This window comes from Thermobia domestica, chromosome 7 (genome assembly GCF_964235325.1).
Source record: "Thermobia domestica chromosome 7, izTheDome1.hap1.1, whole genome shotgun sequence".
Classification (NCBI taxonomy): Eukaryota; Metazoa; Arthropoda; class Insecta; order Zygentoma; family Lepismatidae; genus Thermobia; species Thermobia domestica.
The window spans coordinates 211,262,068-211,286,254 of NC_137460.1; the positions used below are offsets into that span (position 1 = coordinate 211,262,068).

The window sequence follows — 24,187 nt, forward strand, 5'->3', positions numbered from 1 at the left end:
CTATGTTTTGTAGTTTGGAAGAAATAAATGTTTGAAATTTGTTCTTTCTTTTTGAATAATCCTTTATTTCCGGCTAGGACGGTGAAATACCGGCCAGTTGGCAACCCTAAATCGAACTCGGGTCTTCTGGTCCATACTACATAGGTCTAATTGTTTAACTTTTTCACGTAATTCTGTACTTCGTAACTTTAACTTCTTTCGTAACTTGTTTTATTATTTTTGTGGACTTGATAGAAACTGCAGTGTATGTACTTACTAATAAATCGTAATATCAGTTAAAATGGTGTTTCGTAATTTTCTCTATCTTAAATTCTAAATGTTTTTACATTTTCTTAATAGTTAAACTATAACACATACCTGAATTATCATCGCAGACTTTAATTTTAGTGGACAAATATTGTTCATCTGCTTCCTTCTTGATTGGTGCTGATGAATACATTTGTTGACAATTTCTCTTATTATCAAGCTCCGCCATTGTTTTGCATACTGTCTGATTGCTACTTTCCCCCTGTTTACAGTCATGTTGGTGACGAAAGCAGGATCTTTTCAAAGAAAAATGATTAAAAAAAAACTTAGTGGTGCAGAATGGTAGAGTAGTAAATGAAACAAATGAATCAGTGATTGCGAAAAGGCCATATGTCCATCCCCGCCACATTTTCATTCTAGTGCAAATTCGAGACGTAAGCGAAGAAACGCGCATCCTCTGTGAAAAGACCAATTGTCTGGTCACATTATGTTACATATCCTACACTATTGCCTCAATATCATCGATACCATTGTACACGTCGAGTTTGCAATCCAAAGTCTATCTGGGGCCGCAGTGGCTCAGTGGTAGAGCGTTCACTTATGGTGCTTGGAGTCCCGGGTTCAAGCCCTGCTTCCGCCAAGTGAACTTTGTGGTGTACAAACACCGTATGCAAGAATTTTCTTGGAGTTCTCTCGTTTCCGCCCACTTTCTTCATTCTACCATTTCAGTCATTACTCATCATCACCGTCTCCTTTAACCTAGCCGGCATAAACATGGGACGTAAAACTCAAAAATTTCATTTTATTTCCAAAGTCTTTTCTTTCTCCTCAACAATTTAGTTTGGTGGATATATGGCCTCTTCTAAATGACTGATTCCATTATTGTATTTGCACGAGAAATAACAATTGATTCTGCGTTTGTAAAATAGATGAATTCTTGATGTTAGGTATGATTGTTAGGTCCTTAAGCTTACAGAAAATTAATAAATTAAAGTAAACAACAATAGAAGAATTGATTAAATGAAAATAATGGAATGAAGAGGAAGAACTTCTAGAAAAATCAATAGATATGACGTCCACTACAAACTTAAATGGCCTGACCAGAGAGAACCCTTTCATGTGAAAGCAAAGATGATCACTTTACTCATTAAGTTGTCCTTAAGCAAATGAAGACGGGAATTATTTGAAACTAGGATACTAAGTTTCAAGTAAAAATACAATGTACAAAGCTATTGTTCTAATTACACGTCATGTTCTCAAAAACTGTCAACAGCAGATGTCAGAAAGTTCTCAATCGCCTCAAACTCCTTTGTACTTCTTAAACTAAACTTTTATAGAAGAAAGTCTTTTGATAGGCCCCCCTTCTCACGTACATATCCTGGTTTTCTCTCAAATATCCTGGTTTTATTACTAATCAACACTATGATAAATTTATGACTATGATTAATGAGATTTAAATTGCTTGTTTCCAAACTTCACTAAATGCTAAGCAAAAGCGTTATCTATAAATAATACCTAAGATCCTACAATATTATCAAGGGTCCAAATTTTCTAAATTATGGAGGTACCAATATTAACAGTGCTGATTACCTACGGTATTTTTATTTTTAAACGGTTTTCTCGGGGTTCTCCCATTTCCTCTGACTTTCTTCATTCCACCATTTCATTCATTCTCATCATTGCCATTTCCTTTAGCTTGCACGGCTTAACAATGGGACGTTAAAGTGAGATTTCATTTATTTAATTTTTAAACCCATTAATTGTATATAGGGATTATTTTTCTGTTTTGTTTGAAATAATCTGAGATCTGACGATGTAAGTTTGCTGATTTCTTCTATAAATTTATTTAAATGTTTCTTCCGTTTTCAAAATGAATTTGCATTATATATAAATGTAATATTACTTAATTTACATGAAACAAAATAAATTTTCATGAGGCGAGGGGCATTTCAATACATTTTTAAAAAAATCAATAGAATCATCGAACCATTACAATTCCAAATCTCAACTTAAAGAAACCATAGGTCATATACTCATAAGAAAAGTGACTTAACTTGTGCCTCCATGCTTGCTAACTTAATTGGATATTTTTTCCCTTGCTGGGAATACCTGTAGCATAATTTCTATTACTGCATTACAGGATTCTTACGTCTTACTTTTACATTACTATTGTAGAATTTTTTTTTTAGCAATTTGTGTAGAGTGTTCCGAAAACTGAATTTCGCTTTTTTAAAAATTACCCTTAATGACTGTTCCTGTATTGAATCATGAAATATAATTTGGAACTTTGTTCCAAAAGTTCCATACGGAGAGATTCAAAACCAGATACCAGCTTAGACCAGGGTTGCCAATCGTCCCGATTCTGTCGGGACTGTACCGATTTCTGACTTATTTGTCCCACGTCCTGACCGGACACTCGTCGGGACGCATATTGTCCCGATTTATCGATTTTCAAAGTTAATTTATATTTTACTGGACCAAAGACTTTCTATGATGATAGCCAAAAACTTGTTTTTAATAATACTTTTTGTCAGTAATTCCTTAACAATGTTATTCACTTATTTGTGATAAAAAAATTCTCTCTAAACTTTGTTTATATTAAATAAATTGCATTTGTTGTATATATTGTTTATACCTAGTGGTGAGCACTGGATGACAAAAAAAATCAGGTACCGCATTCATTTAGGTCCGTGTTATTCATCTGATTAGTTACATTGTTTTCAACGACTCACCGTACGTGTAGTCGTCTTCGGGGAAGGGGGAAGGTGGCTCCAAGACTGATTGTCTCTTTCCGATTTTTTCTTCAGGAAAGTTGACAACCCTGGCTTAGACAGTCCGTGGAATAAAAAAATTAATTCTATTTTCAAAATTTGTCTTTGATTTTTCTTTACTTTGGTTTTCATGATCAATAATGGTTCTGGAATACAAAAATCGTTTAGCCCTCCCCGTTTGTCTAGTGGCTATCGTATCTAATGTAGTCCCGGGTATGATTTCCCGGTGGGAAAGCACAAAAAATTCAATTTCACCATCAACTAAATTTCATCATCTACTTTCAGTAATCATCATCTATTTTAGCCAAAAGGGCACAAATGTGCGACGTTAAACTAAAAGAATGTTAATTTTCATTATTTCACGCCCACGAAAAATAACGAGTAAAACACAATAATAGTAATAATAATAATAATTAATTTCCTGTTGAAAATGCGATATAGAACTTATAAACTGCTATGCAAATTTAAATTTGTTTCACAATTTGCTACGCAGAAAGAAAAATTAAAAAGAAACGCTAATATATTTAAAGCAGGGCATATAATGTACACTAATTACAGGAACGTGCCTTCCCAATTAATACGAAGAAAAATAATTAATAAAATAATAATCTGAAACCCTGATTGACGTCCATAACAGATTTGACAACAGTGTAAGTCACTATACTTGATATTACTCTGTGCTCACATGTTTTGGCTTGGCACTTTTTCGCGTTCTCCTATCTCACAGAACAGTTCTTTAAACGCTTTAGTGAAAGTGAAAAATGCTGAAGGCTCTAAAGCCATTGGTTGATATTACGGGGAGAAGTGCTAAGCCGCTATTGCCGATGTGACTTTCCTATCTTGTAGAGATCTGAAGATACCACTGATATAAAGTACGTGAAATATGGTTAAATACATATTGTTCCCTATTGTTTAGTAAAGACAGTACAACTGAGACTATGGTATTAAATGATCACTACTATAAAGGATTGTTTACACAAAGATAAGTATTTATTTAAAGAAACACTTTACAATACATGGATAATTTCTTTTTGTGGTGAATTTTTCAGGTTGAGTGCAATGTTCTGTAGCAACAAATTCCTTGAAGCCGGTGAACAGACTTCTTATTATTGAACTCAAGAAAAGTATTTTATGTGTGTAAACCAGTTACAAATGTGTGTCCTCAACAAAAATAGTAATAAATATTTGTTGAATCTTCTTTTAATCATTGCGTTATTAATTATCCTGACCAAACTCCATTATATTACAGAAAAAACAATAACAACAAACTGAATATTGTATAAGGTTTACTTTCTTGACATTAATTTATGACTCGGTGATAAAACGGTATCTCGCTGTCTATTTTTACCAAACGAAGCGTAACTATAAGGCTACTTTCTATAGTTTAAAGTTTTTTTCAATATACAAACAGAAAATATTTCCCAGAATATTAATATTATCATTTTGAATTCTTGACTTTATTGTTAAGAGCTATGAAATAAGGAAACAAAGTTCATATGAACTTACTGTCGCCGGACTACGAAGGATCCTAGAAGTATAAAAAGAACAGCAAGAATTGAAGCACAAACCATGGGTACTATAACATAAATGTCTCTATAGAAGGGAGGTTTCGTTGGAGACGTATTTTCGAGAACAACTGCTGGTGTAATTGTACCTGAAATTACAAATGAAGTTGTTAGACCATATCTGAATAAATGAAATGCGTAATATAAATAACTACGTTCACACAATAATAATAATAATAATAATAATAATAATAATAATAATAATAATAATAATAATAATAATAATAATAATAATAATAATAATAATAATAATAATAATAATATAAAGGAAGAGAGATAGTAAGATCGAAATCTTAATATTTGACCTTGTCTAAGCAAAACTGCTTTAAATAACAGAAGTGTACAGTACACTCAGAATTCAAGAAAGTTTTATTGTTTATTGAAGCAAATCTAAAATGAAAGCTAGAACTTGAAGTTGTTTGCTTATATGATAGGAAGAATTTTTACCTACAAATTTCTCAGAACGTAATTATAAGTGTAGTCAATATTTAGTGTTTAGTTATAATAAAAATCAAATCTATTCTACGTCTGTTTTTCATTAAATGTTTAAGATTTTAGTATAGTCTATCTAAAAGCCATAGTTGTGGTTAAAATAAAACAACTTGATCTTGAAGCTTTGCTGGCGTCTACTATTAATCCAATGTTCTCGGGATTGCTGCCAGAGTAGGTGTTGCTGTGCTGAGCTTTCGTTACCATACAGCCGCTGATGCCGCCGCTGTATGGTAACGAAAGCTCAGCACAGCAACACCTACTCTGGCAGCAATCCCGAGAACATTGGATTAATAAAACAACTTGTTTTTGGGACATCAAAGTAAATTTCTGTCAACACTAACTTGTAAATCACAGTTTTGTTTCTGTCGATTTTAGAACGTCATTAACTATTTACGATTATTTCGACCTTAGTAGTGTAAATTTTAATTCCAGTTTTCTTAGCATTGAAGATTTGAACTATGGGTTCTATTGACGTGTAAGCGTTCTTTTAAACATTAGATTTACTGAATCAAAAATTCTACTAATATCCACATCTTTATTTTCAGTATTGCTTTACGTTAGCTAATGAACTTCTGATTGTTTCCAAACTTGGAAAGCGTTCTCATCTTTTTATACTATACTATAACAGAAATATTGTTGAAATAATAAAATCTCTTTCTACTAGCCAATTCCAATTAGAATAGAATTTCCGAAAAAAATAGAATTTCATAGTCATGATCTCAGTAAAACTTATGATGATTCTTCCCCAACTATAATGTTTATTCAAATAACAACTTAAATTATCCCAAATGGCTTCGTTTCTATTTCTACCAAAAACACAACATAATCTATACATACGAAGGGTGATCAAAAAATACAGCTAATAATTTTATTGGAAACAAAGTAATAAGCTTACATGGAATTTGATTTAATCTTCTAGAAGGTACTGTCCTTGGCTAGTAATGCATTTATCCCAACGTTGAATCCATGACTGGGAGCATTTCTGGAAGGCTTCTTTTGGAAAGGCGTTCAGCTGCTATGTCATGGCCTTCTCAATGTCAGGAATGATGTCAAAACGTTTTACTTTGAGCACGGTTTTAATTTTTGGAGAGAGCCAGAAGTCATATGGTGCTATATCCGGAGAGCACAGCGAATGTGGACAAACAAGAGTATTTTTTCGGCCAAAAACTTGCGGATCAAAAGCTAGGTGTGGCACGGCGCGTTTTCGTGGTGAAGAAGGAAAACATTTGCCCATTTAATCGGCGGTTAAAATGCTTTTCACGTACTCATACAAGATGTTTAGTTCTTCGGAAAGCTCTCGAATAATCATTCGCCTGTTTTAACAAATCTTTTGTACCACTTTTTGCACGTCTTCATGTTTCTGACGTCGAAGGACGTCTCGAACCTTGCTCGTTTACAACTGACTCCTTACCGCTTTTGAATCGCTCATGCCACTTATAAACAGTATTCAGTGCCCCTGTTTCATCTCCATACACTAATTTTGACATTTTGTAAGCTTCTATTGAATTTTTTTGCAGCTTAGAACAAAACTGAATGTTGGCGCGCAACACACACTCTTAACACGTCCTCACTCTCCTGCCTCTGGAAGCCAACTAACATGTCACAACTCGTTCACACTCGACACTGATATACCAAAGGTTTAGGCTTCTGGGCTTACAACATCGATAGATGGCACTGTACAACTACATTCGCAGTGCTTTTAGATCACACCTTTGTAACTTCAAGCTTCTTTCTCTTTCTAATTGTCTAGACGCAAACATTTCTCGCCTTTTTTCTAACACCGACATTTCATCATCAAATGATCTATACAACATTAAGCACAAATTGCAACTTTAAAAATAATGAGTTGCTTGTAAAAGTAGTTTGGCATACAATCAACTAAACTATTATTATTAAAATACAAATAAACTATTCTTTTGCTTGTTCTATATAGTAATTAAAGAACTAACGTTCATGTCAATATTTTTAAAAAGTTCCCAAGTTTCGATACATTTCTCATTGCCCTTCTCGCACTAACTTGAGGATACTGAATCCAACGAAATTATTTTTAAATATACCCTCCCATAGGGTTACGAAAAAAAATGACGCCAAAACTTAGGTCTTTGGAGTACCGCTTATGCCAATAGTAAAAGTGTCCACGCTTGCGTACGTTTCTAAATGCTCTTGTTTGTACTAACTTGAGGGCACTGAACTTAATGGAGCTATTTTTAAACTGTGTCCATGGGGTTCCTATAAAAGTAATCTCAATTGTGGCATATAAATAAAATATAAATTTAAAAAGTGTTTCGAATGTATCGAAGTGTGAGCACTTTTATTATTGGCATAAGCGGTCTCTCAAAAACTCCAATTTGAGGTCATTTTTCTCATGAACTCACGGACGGATATGTTTGAAAATAGTTTCAATACATTCAGCATCCTCAAATTAGTATAACAAGAATTTTAGAGATGATCCACAGAAATGGATCAAAAGATTGCGATCTTGATCAAGAATTTTAGGAATGATACAAAACAAATACCTCAAAAGATTGCAATTTTGCCCAATAATTAGTTGTTGGATCAGGGGTCACAAAATTTTTGAACGTTCCCTAAATCGAGTTTTCGTATTTTCTACGGAATAAGCACATCATACTGAGTTAAGTGATAGTTTGGGTTTGGCTACACTATGTAGTTTTCCAGATATAAGGCGTACAAGAACTTTTTGATTCAAACATTTGGATCTTGGATCAGAGGCCACAAAATTTTTGAACGTTCCCTAAATCGGGTTTTCGTATTCTCTACGGAATAAGCACATCATACTGAGTTAAGTGATAGTTTGGGTTTGGCTACACTATGTAGTTCTCCAGATATAAGGCGTACAAGAACTTTCTGATTGAAATATATTGGATCTTTTGATCCAAAAAGTGCTTTCAGAATGTATCGAAGCGTGGGCACTCTTACTATTGACATAAACGGTACCTCAAAAACCCCATTTGAAGTCATTTTTCTTGTGAACTCACGGACGGATATGTTTAAAAGTAGTATTTAGTATCATAAAATTAGTATAAGAAACGCAATTAGGAACTTATTCAAACCTGAGCATTTTTAACTAGTGATACGGTGATCAGTTTTTAATTTTTCTTGAGTTTTTGAGATTTAAATTAACTGAGATATTTTTAACTTCTTAATTGTAATACAATTAAATAAATAAATAAACATATGGTATTATGAAAGATGAAGATTTACCTCCTGTACGTGTTCTGGTTGCAAATTCGAATTCTCCTACAGTGGAGCCAGCGTCATTATGAGCTGTCACTCTCAAATGGTACCAGGTCTGTGGAATTAAATCACGAATGACTAAGGTTTCCTCTTCTGGTGGAACATTGTTAGCCACTACATTCCACTCATGACCTCCTCGGATTCTGTGCTCTACAACGAAGTACAGAATAGGACATCCACCGTTCGGCCACGTGTAAAGGTGAAGATTAACTGATGTTGTGTTAATCTCCAGGAGATCTTGACGGTTTGGATCTTTCGGTGCTTAAGAAACAAGAAAGATTTAAGATATTATAAACTACACGATTAACAAACACAATAATTATACTTTATATTAAAATAATTCGATTACATTAATTTGTAAGTTATCTTCTAAAGTTATATTTGTTTTATATTTGAACTAATACTGAAAAACTTCGATGCTGCTTGCGAATAAAATAAACATGTTGTATTTCGTTTTTAATTCTTAGCACATTTTTAATGAATTAAGAGTGTGAAAGATAAGGGAATAAAAAAATAGAGAAGACACGTGTTATATATTTTTTCTAGACTGTTTTCCTATTGGCAATTTGAATTCAAGGATAAATGAAGAGTTGATAATGTTTTTCTCCCTTGTTCCGAAGCAACGACAGATATACCCCAGATAGACAACGTGAGTCAAACTTAAAAGCATATCGACTGAAAGCCCTTACGAAACCCTTTGGCAACTTGCTTTGATCGATCAACATACATTTCATGTTGTTTGAGGCAGGCACTTAGCCAGGATTTCGTGAAGGGAGGGGAGGGGGTGGGGGTCCATGACATGAAATACTGTGGTCATCACAACCAGGGCTCGATCATTCTAAACTATTTTACTAGAACATATATTGGTTCGTTCAGCCAGGATTTCGTAACGGTGGGGGGAGGGGGGAGGCCTGACATGAAATTCTGAATGCCCAGGAGCTCGATCAATCTAAACTACTTTACTATCAACATATATTGGTTTGTTAGGACAATAAAATGAGGATATGTTGATAAGTATTTTAATAACAAATTATGAAAAATCTCGAGTAAAATAATAATAATAAAAAAACGTGCTGAAAAAGATTTTATAATATTTACATCCTTCCTCTGTTCATTCAAATACAACAATTTTCCTTTCATTATGACCCCAACTACATAAAAAGTACATATTCACTATTATAAAAAGGACATACTCAATAATATCTTGTAAAATATTTTACAATATCTGCGTTCCTTTCTCTGTTGAATCAAATGTTAACAGAACTTTCATTTAATATAAATTTTTGTTTTTATTTTTGTCAACTACTGTCTGTTCCAATGACAGGTTAAAGGAGCAGTAGAAAATTGTTTTTGAAATAACATGTTTGATACTGCAAGGGTGAAATGACGAAAATTTATGATAAAAAGGTCTACGTTGTTACACAACGGTACTATACTTTCGGAAACTTGGAATCTCCCTTGAAATCCCCCTAATTAGTAGCAGAAATTCTGAGAATTCCGTAACTCTTCTAGAAATTCTGGTAATTCCGTAACTTTTCTAGAAATTTCAAATTCCCTGACTCTTCCAGGATATCTCGCTCACCTCGCCACCATGTATTTCCAGTAATACAAATCTCATCATAAGGAAGAGTAACCAAAAGATTCCTGATTTTTTAAAAATTTTTTAACGCGATCCTTCTTTTTCTCATTTCATTTTTTCATCCTTCCTTATTTTTTCATTTCTGGTCTCGAAGGGAGGAGTCCGGACTCCCTGGACCCCCCCTTGGCTACGTGCCTGTTTGAGGGGAGACTGTGTCAGTACTTTTTTTTTTTAATCCTTCGAGTATGGTTTTTACGCGAGCGATATTTAGTTATTCCTAACTAGGGAAGTACATGAAGTGGTACGCGCGGATCTGCATGCGTTATATATCGTTGGAAAGGTCCCGCCGAGTATACTTCACATATGAAATACCTCACTTGAATGGGGCCAGTAGGGGGCGTGGCGGCCATTTAAAGATCAGAACAAGGCTCACTCCGAAACACCAAAACACGTAGATAAAATAAGACGCTATGACGTAATTGTTTTGAGACGTGGTATATATAGGTTTCAAAGGTAGCTAAATACGAATCTGACACCAAATGTTCACAAATCAAAATGGCGGATCCAACATGGCGGACACAAATTACAAAGAAACAGGCTATGAATCTGAAATCAGGTGTATGGAAATATTCGACGTTGCTGTGTATGAATCAGATGCTAAAAGTGTAAAATTCAAAATGGCGGATCCAAGATGACGGACAAAATGTAAAATACTGCTACGGAACTGAAAGCAGGTAGATAGAGGTTTTCGTGGTCGCTGAATACGAATTCAATGTTAAACGTACAAAATGCAATATGACGGATCGAATGTGGCGGGCGCAAAATGCAAAATAGATATGTACAGAACGGACATATGTTACTCTTACACATGTAGTAGAAAAATACCTACAGTGCATAAGGGGGCAAGTAGATGATGTTTTACAATAAACAGGGAACGTGTTTTGCTATACAATCATGCCAACATTGAGGCAAAGAATGCAGGGTAGGTTTTGTAGCGCACATGAAAGTTTTATGATATGAACAGATTACAATCATAGGCAATAATTATTTTACTACCAACTCCCTTCCCCGCCTCCGGAGAGATACGGAGGGATCGGCATGTGTTATATATCGTCGAAAAGCTGCATCGACTACTCTTCACATCTGTAATATCTCGCTTGAATGGCCTCTGTAGGGTGTGTAGCCAGCTTTTTCCCAATGGTTTACCATTGTTCGGTGATTGGTGTTTAGGTTATTGGCGACGTCATGACTACTTATACATACCGGTATTACTCGACTTTTTCAAGAATGTTATCTACTTTCACTGTGATTGGGCGTCCACTGTCAGGAGCGCGGATATCCAAATTTCCTGAACTGAAGCCACTGAATCATCATTTATCTGTTGTTTTAGGTAACATACCTTGCTCATGAATAGCACAAATTTCTTCACGGACCTGAGCAACATCTGAATCTTTATCGAAGTAAAATTGTAAAATGTGACGCAATTTTGCGGAAAGTTCGCTCATCTTCACGGCGCAATATCTTATATCTGATTATAAGAATATTTCCAACACTTTTTCCACATCTACTAGCTTCAACTGTCACTTGTCAAATGACGTTACACCTAACGCGCTGCGACTTGCATATTCTGAGATTTGGAACACTAACGTTATCTTGTGCACAAAGGGCTTAATATTTTTCACACGACTTGATACTTGGTTGGTTGGATTTCAGTTTAGTGTCTCTTTCAGCATAGAGGCCATATGAGACGAGGATCTACAGCTTAATGTGGAATCCGAAACTTGTGAGCTCCCATCGGGAACTTTAACATGCTTTTTTATGTTTTGGGCGTTGTTGTTATATTTTAATGAAACTACCCCAGTTTCCATTTAAAATTATTCTAAGTTACTATGAAAGACCATATAATATGTGTGTGCTATATATAAATTATTCCTCCTATCTAAAAATCGTAAAACTTCCCTTTTTCTTCTCTGAGGAATCTGAGAACCCTACGGAGTTTAGTAGAGGAGAATAAATCTAATGGAACGGGTGGATCCATAAGAAAACACGAGCGCGAAGAAATAATGAATGAAGAGAAAAGTTTGTATAATACACAGATAAAGAATTGAAAAATAATCAATAATCAATAATCAATCAATAATGTATTATTTGTATAATTTATTGACACAAATCTTATTGTGCAAATAATGAAGAATGCACTATTGGACACTTACATTATCATTTTATTGGTTAACCCTTTCCCCGACAGGATCTTCTATAATCTTCTATAATACCATACCTCATTACACTCACTTTAAATTTCTTATAAACTTGTTTTTAAATCTTTTCCAATTTCTATTTTTAATTTTTTAATAATTATTTTCCTACATACTTTCATTCAGCATTATTTTTCATTTTTATTTGTCATTTTTGATCATTTCTTATTAATTTAATACTTTTCACACTTTCAATATTTTTTCTTTATACTTTACAAAAATGTTTCTTTTCATTATTTCTTCACTCTTACGTACTTTTACCGTCCTATCCATCCTATTAATTTTAATTTTCTTCTTTGAACATACTTTCAGAATTATGCAAGAAATATTACGTGATCATGTGACTCTGCATTCCAAAATGTCGCCCATCTACACGTTTTACAGCTTTTTCTCTGATCTTTAATTTTTCTTTTCTTATTTCCTTTCTTCCCATTCTTATCTAATGAAATGCTTTGGCGAAAGAACTTACAGTGCAATCCTTTAAGTTTTCACTATTTTCTGATAACTAATATTAATATACCATCTTCATGTTATAATTCATTTAATACTTCCGGTTTGGATCTAATTTGCTCTAAATATACAGAGTGTTGCAAAATTTGTCACAATATTTTGGGGATAGATTCCTCACTTCAAAATAAAAACGTAAGTTCATATGGACCTATGGTCGGAAGTGCATAGTTTCGTAGTTATGGAGTATGAACTTTAAAGGTCAGTGTTGCACTACTATAGGACCGATCGTAGTCTGATCAAGATATGACTGAGAACTATAGTACTGCCTAAATGTCTTGAGCCGTGGCAAAAATGCGAAATAAAGCTCATATCCTCGACACACCCACGCGTTGAGCCAATAAGGGTTCAGCTGTTGCTAAGCGACAAAGCCTTGCAGCCGTCTACGCCAAAGGGAGTGGAATTCCTTCAGTCGATAGCAGCGCTTGGAAATGAAGACTAGGTGTCAAGTCAATGTGGTATATCTTTATTATGTGAACCATCCAAATACCTATCCTTCAGAACCTTCGGTACTTGCACAATCATTTTTAGAGAGGCTTTTTGGGAGTACTTGATTACTCTTCACCTACCTCTCTAAAGATTGATGTACAAGTACTGCAGCATTTTTAAACATGAATATTTTGATAGTTCACATACCAGTTCCTCAGTGATGTCTTGACTCGACTACAACAGGTCCATAGTGGTGGAACTATGAACTTTTAAAGTTCACTTGTTTCACGTTTTCGACACCCTATAACTCCGAAACTACCCAGTTTTGAGCACAGGTCCATATGAACATTTTTAATTATTTTGATGTTAGAAATCTGTTTCCAAAATGTTGTGACACATTATTAAAACACTATATATATACATTTCAAAATATTTGTTTAATTGAATATATTACTGATATGCTCTTAATATGATAAGCCTTACCTCCTCCCTTTGTGCTAGCAGTCACTATATCACTTGGTTTTCCGTTACCTACGTTGTTATGAGCTGTAAGGTAGATGTGATACACGGAGCCACAGTGAAGATTCTCTAGAAGATAGCTCGTTCTTTCTGCATCCAATTGAACTTCTTTCCAGTTACCATGATCTCTCTTGTAGCTCAGGACATAACCTGCATCATCGAGATAAAAGAAAAGTTATTCATTGTGTGTACACAATTTAACTTTTGAAATGGCAAGCTAAAAAAAAAATGACGCGGTTATTTACAACATTAATATTATGTAAAATAGGAAAACAGTAGATATGATGTAATAATATTAATTATATTCCCATTTACATCGTGCTTTTCTCTCCGCAACTAAAATCGTGATTTATTTATGTCTCACCCTGAGTGCAATCAACCTATTTCTGTTTTTCGAAACAGATTTCAATATATTTCCTTTAGGCCTGCTATACACTATGAGACAAGTCTAAGGAAATATCTTTCGATTTATCTGAGGACATATCTCGTAGGAAATCATACTCTTTTGTGCCATACAGTTAACTACATTGCACATCCTACTGATATTCATACCAGGAGCTATATTATTAAATTGCACATCTCTAAAGAAAAGCATAAAAATGAGAAGATAAATTAGCAAAACATGTATCACCAGTCTCTGCACCACTCTTCATTTTATCCAGTATTTTTTGGTCTTTAACCTACATACGGCTGGCGGGAAGAACACAAATTTGTTTTCACTTTCTCCCACCTGATGTCGCTTAAATCGAAATCTTATCGTAAGAGATTTCCTAGGGTTTATCGCATAGGTATAGCAGGCTTTACTCTCCTACCATTTCCAACTCTCTTTAATTCGCTACCATCATCAAAATTATATTAGTAACTAACATCATGATGCACCATAACAATAGATTTATATAGTATATCTTGTATAAAGCTAGAAAAGTATCTACACAACATTGTACCTTCTGTCTTTATTGTATCTTCTCTTTGAAGATCAGGTCTTCAAATGTAAACGATTAAACAAGCGCCTGTTAGGTAAAATATTGCATGATATTAACTACTCAGAAGCAGTGTTGCCAGATTGGGTTACAAGTAGCGGATGGGACGATTTTTTATGTTCTTGATGTCAAAATTTCAAATTGGGTGACACGCTACTTTTTGAGTTACTTTTAATTATTTGCAGGCTAAAATTCTTAAGAATTTTCTTATTTTCAATTTGAAATCACTTGTTTTATATAATACAATATTTGTTTTTGTTTGTAAAGTATTCTATTCACAATCAACAATAGTTTTAGTAAAGCAAACATTTTCAATACTAGTTCAATTTTTTTATTTTAGTACTTTTTAATCTCCAGATCTGACAACATTAGACTTTTGTTGAGTTTACCTGTACCAGTATTACTGCTCGTGTTGCTGTCTCAGCTAATGCATAGACCTAATAATTGTACGGACCTGCGTAAACGTGAATATCGCAAATTTAATTGTATTACGCCATTATCCATATTAGCATAATGAGTAAGTGCAGATACGATAAAAACTTCAAAAATTCATGACTCCCAGATAAAGAAAAAATATCAAATAAATGAAGGAAGTGAGAAATAACAGTGAAAATGCATACTGTAAACGTTGTAAAATTTATTTTAGAGCCCACAAAACTGACCTAAGCAAATATATTTGTTTAAAAATCAGAAAGGTTGCCCATTTTATATTATCATCGTCAACCCAGTTCATTGTACATTGCAGTTCTACTGCTCCTGACGTAATATGGAATTTGTTCTAATATTACCTGACCGTTGCAACCCAGACATCAGATATACTTCAAACTCCAGATGTTTCCATTAAATAAGTATATATACAGTATATATTGCAGAATAAGAAAAACAGAAAAACTAAATTATTATTGGGAGAGTATCCGCAATAGTTCCCCACTTGTAATAAAAAGTGTCATGTTTTATCAATATATTTTAAAAATTTCTAAACTTGTTTGTATCTTTCATAAATCTGATAATTATATTTTACTATTAATTAATTCAGGTTAAAATATGATTGTCATTGTATTGTAAATAATATTTAGTATTCTGACCTTGTAGCTGAGAACCTCCATCTTCTGGAACCTTCCATTGCAGTTCAATAGATCTAGCCGTTGTGTATTTTACGACAACCGCAGGAGCTCCAGGTGTCATTAGAACAACTACCATGTAAACTACTTGGTCATGGCCGAATAAATTCTCTGCTACACAAGTGTAGTTCCCTTCGCGTGACTTGACGATATCTGTAAATTAGATAGATATATATTGTATTGAATTAGTTATATTACTACTTCATCAATAGTAATTATATCATAACATCTTGTCTATTATCTACTCTTCACGTAATTTAGAGCATTTTAATTACAATTTGCACTATTCCTAGTTGAAATTCGTGCTTATAACGTAAACATATAGGAATTTTGATGACATGTTTCGAATAGCTGGCAGCAAATTATGTATTCTTGAGGAGTACTTACTAAGAACTTTCAGAGTTCCACCTTCAACTAATTGATAACCATCTCCTATGTGAATATCTCTTCCTGCAAACATCCAGTGAATCTTTGGGGTTGGATTTCCAACAGCAAGGCACGGCAAAGAAACATTTGAACGAAAAGGTGTTTTCTGGACTCGAGAAAACGATGCAATGCGCGCTGGCGCTGGAAAGAAAAGGTATATTTCTTTTACAATAGTTTTATTTTCAATGACGAAACGTTAATATTCAAGTAATTGGTAAAGCTTAATTTCTATGTATTAGCAGAACAAATTTTAGCCTTAGGAAATCTTTTCTTTATGAAATCAATAATTTTTTTGGTAAAACGTGTTAAGTTTGCAACTTGTGTAACTTAGCTCGAGTTAACTTCGCAGCTAAATATGATATTTATGGCATATTGTCATAAATTACTTAATTAACATGTATACTTAATGTTAATTAATATATTATATATATATATATATATATATATATATATATATAATTTAAAGTAAAAAATATAGTTTGTCTCTGTAAGTTGATAATCTGAATGAATTGCTCTTTTTTGATGGAAACAACTGTGCCTGACGTAGACAGATTTTCCCATGTATAACTTATTTTTTTCCTACCAGTGCAAGAAATCCCAACTTTTGTACCACGACTCACTACTAGTTTCTAGCGCTGTGAAGTTAATCAGCAGTGCTGCGACGTTTTTAACTCAGAATCTTTTTGTTTAAAAAAAGAAAAATTTGACAAGAATGCATTCAATATATACAGATGGTGATCAGAAAAATGTAAACACCTGAACGAAATTGCAACTTACCAGATTAATATGGTGTCGGGCCACCTTTCGCCTTCAGAACAGTCTTGATGCGACGTGGGATGGAGGCATAGAGGTCGTGAATGGTAGCAAGTGGAATTTTACACCATTCCTCTTGCAGCGCATCGGCCAGTTCTGTGAGAGAGGATGGAGGTGGAAATCGTCGCTGGAGTCGTGTTTCCGAGACGGACCACAGATGTTCAGTTATGTTGAGATCTGGGGATTGGGCGGGCCAGGGGAGGTGTTGAACTTCATCCCGATGTTCCTCAAACCACGCTGCAACAACGCCAGCTGTGTGAATGGGTGCATTATCATCCTGGAAGATGGCGTCATTGTCCGGGAACAACATCCGGAACATAGGATGCAAGTGGTCTCCTAAAATTGCGACATAATCGTTGGTAGTGATTCGTCCGCTAAGTGTGACCACAGTACCCAATGAAAACCATGATAAAATGCGGCCCACAGCATCACCGAGCCACCGCCATGTTTCACAGTTGGGCGGAGACACTGCAGATCATAAGCTTCTTTGGGCGTTCTCCACACATAAACACGGCCCATGCTTGGGAATAGGGTGAAGGATGACTCATCCGACCATATCACACGTTTCCAGTCCTCAACGGTCCAAGTTGCATGGTCGCGACACCATTTGCGGCGTGAGAAAACCTTATGAGCGGTTTGGCCCTTGCAACACGACCCCGTAAGTTCATGTCATGTAATTCGCGGCGGACTGTGATTGTCGAAACAGGGTGAGGGAGGTGCTGATTGAGTTCCCCCGTCACTTGCTCCGCAGAGGCACGACGGTTCTGCATGACAATGCGCTTTAATACCCGGCGTGACCTGTCACTCATGATTTTCTTCCGGCCACAGTTCCGCTTCCCCGATGTGGTTTTCCCGTGTGTTGTTGTGGCCGTCATCACCTTCGACACTGTCCCACGCGACATACCTAACACAGTAGCCACTGCCGTCACACTCACTCCACATAACCGCTCACCAACAATTTGCCCTCTTTGAAAATCTGAGAGGTCTCCAATTTTACACTACCTCCGTTTGCTGCAGCCATTGGACATTGCTGTTCCACTGCGCCTGACGTAGTATGGAGACCGACCTAACACACCACCACCAGCGGTCCGGCGTTGCGGGCGCCACGACACCACTGCCAACCCATACATCTGACGTGTTGCCAACTACAGGTGTTTCCATTTTTCTGATCACCATCTGTACATGAATACTAATCTTCTTTGCGAGCGTTTCACGACCCTAAAAGCTTGAAAATCTTTGTTTTATAGATGGTATGTTCATTGTTATTTATCTGTTTTTCCGTCTTTATGAGTTCCTGACTTTGTCAGAAAATACGAAACATTTTACAGAATATACATAGTCATAATGACACTCTTAGTACTAAAAAAAGTCATCATTATCATCCTTTAAAGATCAAGCCTTGTCGCTGTAGCCATAGATGTCTGTCTCGTGCTACTTTTCTTGTGTTCCAATACGATGTGCAGAGAATTTTACTCTACATATTCTTGTGATATACATATTCATTCCACATTGTGTTGGTCATCCTTTACACTTCCTTTCCAATGTTTATTCTTCCATAATATTTGTAATGAAGCGGCTGTGTCTTATCAGATGGACAATCATTTTTACTTTTCTTTTCCCTATCACGTCTAATAGACTTCATCTAAGTCTTTCAGAACACCACATTGTCTTCTTTTCTGTCTAGCTGGTTCTACTCAATCTTCTCCAAAACCACATTTCAGTAGCATCTAACTTCCGTCTTTCTTCGTTAATATTGCATTCATACAATTGTTCAATTGCTCTATAAACTGAAGAAATCCGTACAAGGTTTAATGTATAAACACTATTATTATTATTATTATTATTATTATTATTATTATTATTATTATTATTATTATTATTATTATTATTATTATTATTATTATTATTATTATTACAAAAAGATCCTTTGACTCACCACTCATATCATCTTTATACAAATTTCTATATTTCAGACCTATATGAGTTTCATTTTCAGGATTTTGGAGAATGAAAAGGAGGAAAGAAATAAAATTAAAATTACAGAGCATGCCTGTACGAATCCATATCATGTGTAAATTTTTCTCAGAAAAATCAATTTACACGAAGACTTCCTTCTTCTTCCTAGTCCTTCTGTGATTCTCGTACGTTCACAGTACTGGCTTCAGAGTTGATAGATTTCGAATTGATAGTGCTCCTCTTTCATTAGGAAATCATCTTCACAATTGAAGTCCAGACATGATGTAGTTGATCTCTGTTCAAATTTAATATCAGCTTCTTAATTAGAATAGAAAAGTTATGAAGAAAAATAACATCCAACTACAGGACTGTCACAATATTTAAAACATAATAATTCACACGACATTAACGAAAGAGAAAATGATCCAATAATACGAGTAATGTTAAAAGGTTTATTAGGAAGTCATTTCTTATGCAAATAAGAACCTGGGATTAAATGTGAACAAATATCAAGTTGACCAAAGTTGGATTACAATTCCAGAAGTATTTTCAGAACATAGGAGGCGTGATACGAATTACGAATTTGATGATTCTGAAGCCAGGTCAACATGATATAAGAACCAGAAAGATGAAGTATTCGTGTGAATTGGCTTTTTTTGAAAGTTCCTGCACGTATGACGGATTCATACGGGCATTCCATTCATATTTGATTTGATTTTCTGATCCATATTTTACTTTATCAAAAACCTAAAGAAAAAGATACAGTGTAGTTCGAAACATAATAATTTGCATAAAGTAGGCTCAAACGATAAGTGAAAGACTACTTCTATAATCCATAAAAATAGTATTAGCGTTTGAATGAGCCCATTCACTTCTCTGAATAGCTGAAAAAGTATATAATAATGTTTTCCATTGTTCAAGCTTTGGTTTTAGTACACGTAAATTTGATTTGAACTACTCGCTGAGCAAAAAAATGCATATTATTGTAAAAATTATTAACATTAATATTTTTACAATAATACGTATTGTTTTGCTCAGCAAGCAGTGCAAATCAAATAAAAAAAAAGTACGTGCAGCATCAAATGTGATACTACATCAACCTAGAGAATTAGCAAGTTACTATTTTACTAAGTAACACTCAAGAATTATGCTCTATCATCATTCATAGCATACGTAAACAATAACGAGAATCGTCAAATAACAAAATTCATTTTGACTCGAATTGAGCCATTTGAAAGTAACAGATGTAAACATACATATATAAAAAGTATTTGTTAGTGTTTATTTGTTTATCTATTTTCTGATACGAATATGATCAATACGATAAAGTATTGTATAATAACTTAATGTCTCCAATATGGAAATACTTTATTTTCTCGAATCTTTCTTTTCTTCTATTTTTTTCTTCAAGGCATAGACATTTTTAGTGGCTTATTATTTATGAAGATTCTTCCAGAAATGAACATAACAATATTTCAACCAAATACATGACGCGAGTAAAAATAAATAAATAAATGAAAAAAGAAGTAGTAACTAGCGAAGTAATAAGTAACCAACAAGTAAAATTTACTATTTTCAAAATGTTTGCATCTAATTTCGTTTCATTTTCATTTATTTTAATAAAATACTTTATTGCTTGTCATTTAGAATTAAATGCATTTTTAGATATTGTGTTTTGAATAAAAGCTAAATAAAAGTACTTTTATCTCCAAGCAATCAAATAATTTTTGTAAATAGATAATGTTGATGAAAGGGTTTTTCAAAATACTATATTTCATTTCGTTAATCGTTCGTTGGTTTGCTGCTAGTTTTAAACTAATTTCTATTTATATTAAGTGTTTATTGATTTGTTTAAATATTATGTAATTTCTCCAAGATTTTTTTTTTTTTTTTTTAATATTGAGTGACCAAAGATACATATAACTCGATAGATAAACCGTTTATGGTAATTTAAAGAAATAAAGTTTTCCGTATTAAGAATTGTTGGATCGCTTTCTTATATTATGTGTTAGTGTTAAGTTGTAGGTGTTATTGTAACTCTGAGTCTATATTATACTACCATCAATTTCATTCTTTTTTAATTTTATTTTTGGCTCCTTTTGGTTAAGAGAGTTCTCTCTTTTTCTTTCATAACTAATGTCTAAATACGAAACAAAGGAGGATATCGTATATTTCTGAATGCAAGACGAGGTTTTTTAACCGTAGTTTCGTGCTAAAATCTATGGGATCGTCTTGCTTTCACGATACATGATGTGGAAGTTTTCTTCACTGAAAAGAATCACGTGCTTCCATTAAGGCTATTCACTAACGTCATTCTCACTTCTTTTTTTTTTTTATTTTAGTGAATAATAAAGCCAATGAAGAATATTAAACATGGGAAAGTAAGCTATATAGTGATATACAAGGAGTGAAAAAGAGGATGACTGAACCGAGACTCGAATCCAGAATCTTCAGCGTAAAGTGCCGATGCGTTAACATTACGCCACCATGTCCGTTTCCTAAAACAGCCATATACTCTCTCACTTTTGAAGTCCGTGCTCTTTACTTAGACCATGTGACTTGTACCACAACCTAGCTGTTGTGCTTATACAATCCAGTGCTCATATTCAGGACATCTCTTATGATTGTATTGTCATTATACAGGGTGTTTCAAAACAACACCGACAACATTTGGGAGGTGATTCCACACCATGATAAGTTAAAAAGTATACGCCAACCTGGGTGCACAAATGCTTCCTTTCGGAGTTATAGGCTGCCGAAAACATGAAAAAAATTAACTTTAAGGGTCCATAGCTCCAAAACTATGGGACATACCATAGTCGGGTCAATACTTCACTTAGGAACTAATACGTGCGCTATCCAAAAATACACGTTTCAGAATCCTAAGGTACTTACGAAGCAATTTTTATAAAGGAAGTTTAACTACGGGCATGTAATTTGAAGTACCCTCCAACTGCCTCTATAAAAATTGTTGCGGAAGTATCACAGGATTCTGAAACTTGGATATTTGGATAGGTCGCATACTAGTTCCTAAGTGAAGTCTTAAGCCGAATAAGATAGGTCCCATAGTTTTGGAGCTATGGACCTTTAAAGTTCATTTTTTTATGTTTTCGGCAGCCTATAACTCCGAAAGGAAGCATTTGTGCATCCAGGTTGATCTATACTTTTTGTCTTATCTTGGGGTCAGGAATTACCTCCCAAACGTTGTCGGTGTTGTTTTGGAACACCCTGTATAATGACAATACAATCATAAGAGATGTCCTGAATATGAGCACTGGATTGTCTAAGCACAACAGCTAGGTTGTGGTACAAGTCACATGGTCTAAGTAAAGAGCACGGACTTCAAAAGTGAGAGAGTATATGGTGTTTTGGGAAACGGACGTGGTGGCGTAATGTTAACGCATCTGCACTTTACGCTGAAGATTCTGGATTCGAGTCTCGGTTCAGTCATCCTCTTTTTCACTCCTTGTATATCACTATATAGCTTACTTTCCTCTGTATATTAATGAAAGGGAACACCCTGTATATTAATGAAAGGAGGACAGAACCGGAATTTTAACACAACAAATCCTCTGTCGGTGCGAATTCAATGATATACAAGGAGTGAAAGAGTGAATGTCTGAACTGAGACTAGAACTGGAGATCTTCGGCGTACAGTGCTCATGCGTTAACGACTGTCACTCAATCTGCTTTAAGAAAAAAATGAAATGAAATCTTTAAGTTTTACGTCCCACGGTTATGCCAGTTAGGCTAAAGGAGACGGTGATAATGAGAGATGAGTGAAATGGTGGAATGAAGAAAGTGGGAGGAAACGGGAGAACCCCGAGAAAACCCACGAGCGCGGTGTTTGTCCACCACAAAGTTCACTTGGCGGGGGCTGGGATCGAACCCGGGACCCCAAGCACCAGAGGTGAACGCTCTACCACTGAGCCACCGCGCCCCCCAATCTGCTTTAAGAGCCAGAAAACGTATGGATGACAAAAAATAGTGATGAATAAGGGAACTTTTCGTTAGTAAAATACCATACTAAACATATTTAATGGTCGACAGATATGATGTTCACACTGAAAGAATAACAGTGTTAAAATAAATAAGTATGCAAATTTCAATCCTGAAGTTACATTTTCTAATTTCCGGGGAGAAAAACATAAATACTATTTATTGCTAATAAATTACATTATTTAAAAGATTGTGTGATTCTATGTGTATATAATAAATAAACTAACGTTTGATACATATCAAGGAGTGGATGATTCAGTTCTGCAGACAGTGGATTCCGAACAAATTTAGAAGTAATATATTACTAATTGGAATCACTTTACACTAACACGAAGAACAAAGAACAAAATGAAATGAAATGAAATATTTGAGTTTTACGTCCCACGGTTATGCCGGCTAGGCTAAAGGAGACGGTGATGATGAGAAATGAATGAAATGGTGGAATGAAGAAAGTGGGAGGAAACGGGAGAACCCCGAGAAAACCCGCGCACACGGTGTTTGATCACCAAGAACAAAGAGCAAGTTAAACCTAGCATAAATAGCTTGTAAGTAGCAATTCTGATGAAAGAAAAAGATTGCTTTTTTTCTTGTTGAAAAACTAACAGTAATTACATTCAACAAGTGTAGAGCAGTTATTTTAAAGCTGAGGAGTTGGCTAATGGGGGATCAGAACCGTCTTTCCTAAAATTGATAAGTTTATACTAATAACATTGGGATTCTAAGTCATTTTTAAGTGTTTATGAAGCATTCTTACTTGATTTAGGAAAAAGAAAACGAAAAAAAAAAAACATGATTCGCTACTCTTTGAAACTCTTTTTTTGGGGGGGGGGGGGGAGGGCTATGCTATCTATTTACAAACTATTAATAATCAATAACACCTGGAGCTTATTTACAAACTATTAACAATCAATGTAACAACTAACCAACGAAATGAAAAAAATACTATTTTCAAAATGTTTTCATTAACATTTTGTTCTAATTTCATTTCACCCTTAGTTATTAGTTTTTTTTATAAGAGTTATTATTTTCGTTGTAGAGATTGAGAATATAAAACTTTTCATAATTTATGTGTATTATGCAGTTAGACAATATTATTAGAAGCATTATGTGATTCTTTTCTGAAATAAATCATTCACTCCTTGGTGTATGTCAGAACCAGTGCACCTCTTAAGAAATATTACACCGTAAAAACTTAAATTTTATCGCTACGAGGAGGAAGAATGCTTCTAACAGATTTAGGAAGCTATGTACAAGAATTAGAACATTTGGTAAGT

The 24,187-nt window shown here is 34.5% G+C and overlaps 1 protein-coding gene across 1 annotated transcript in view; it reads right to left on the minus strand.

Moving 5' to 3' along the window:
- Window positions 1-24,187, minus strand: part of LOC145690710 (cell adhesion molecule Dscam1-like) — a 934,280-nt gene that overhangs the window by 24,361 nt on the left and 885,732 nt on the right. Inside the window, exons 26-31 of the mRNA XM_081765878.1 lie at window positions 16,107-16,286; window positions 15,684-15,872; window positions 13,583-13,768; window positions 8,297-8,590; window positions 4,524-4,671; window positions 358-542 (exon numbers count right to left, since the gene is read on the minus strand). Of these exons, the coding sequence (XP_081622004.1) occupies window positions 358-542; window positions 4,524-4,671; window positions 8,297-8,590; window positions 13,583-13,768; window positions 15,684-15,872; window positions 16,107-16,286 (1,182 nt within the window). The remainder of the gene's footprint in view (window positions 1-357; window positions 543-4,523; window positions 4,672-8,296; window positions 8,591-13,582; window positions 13,769-15,683; window positions 15,873-16,106; window positions 16,287-24,187) is intronic.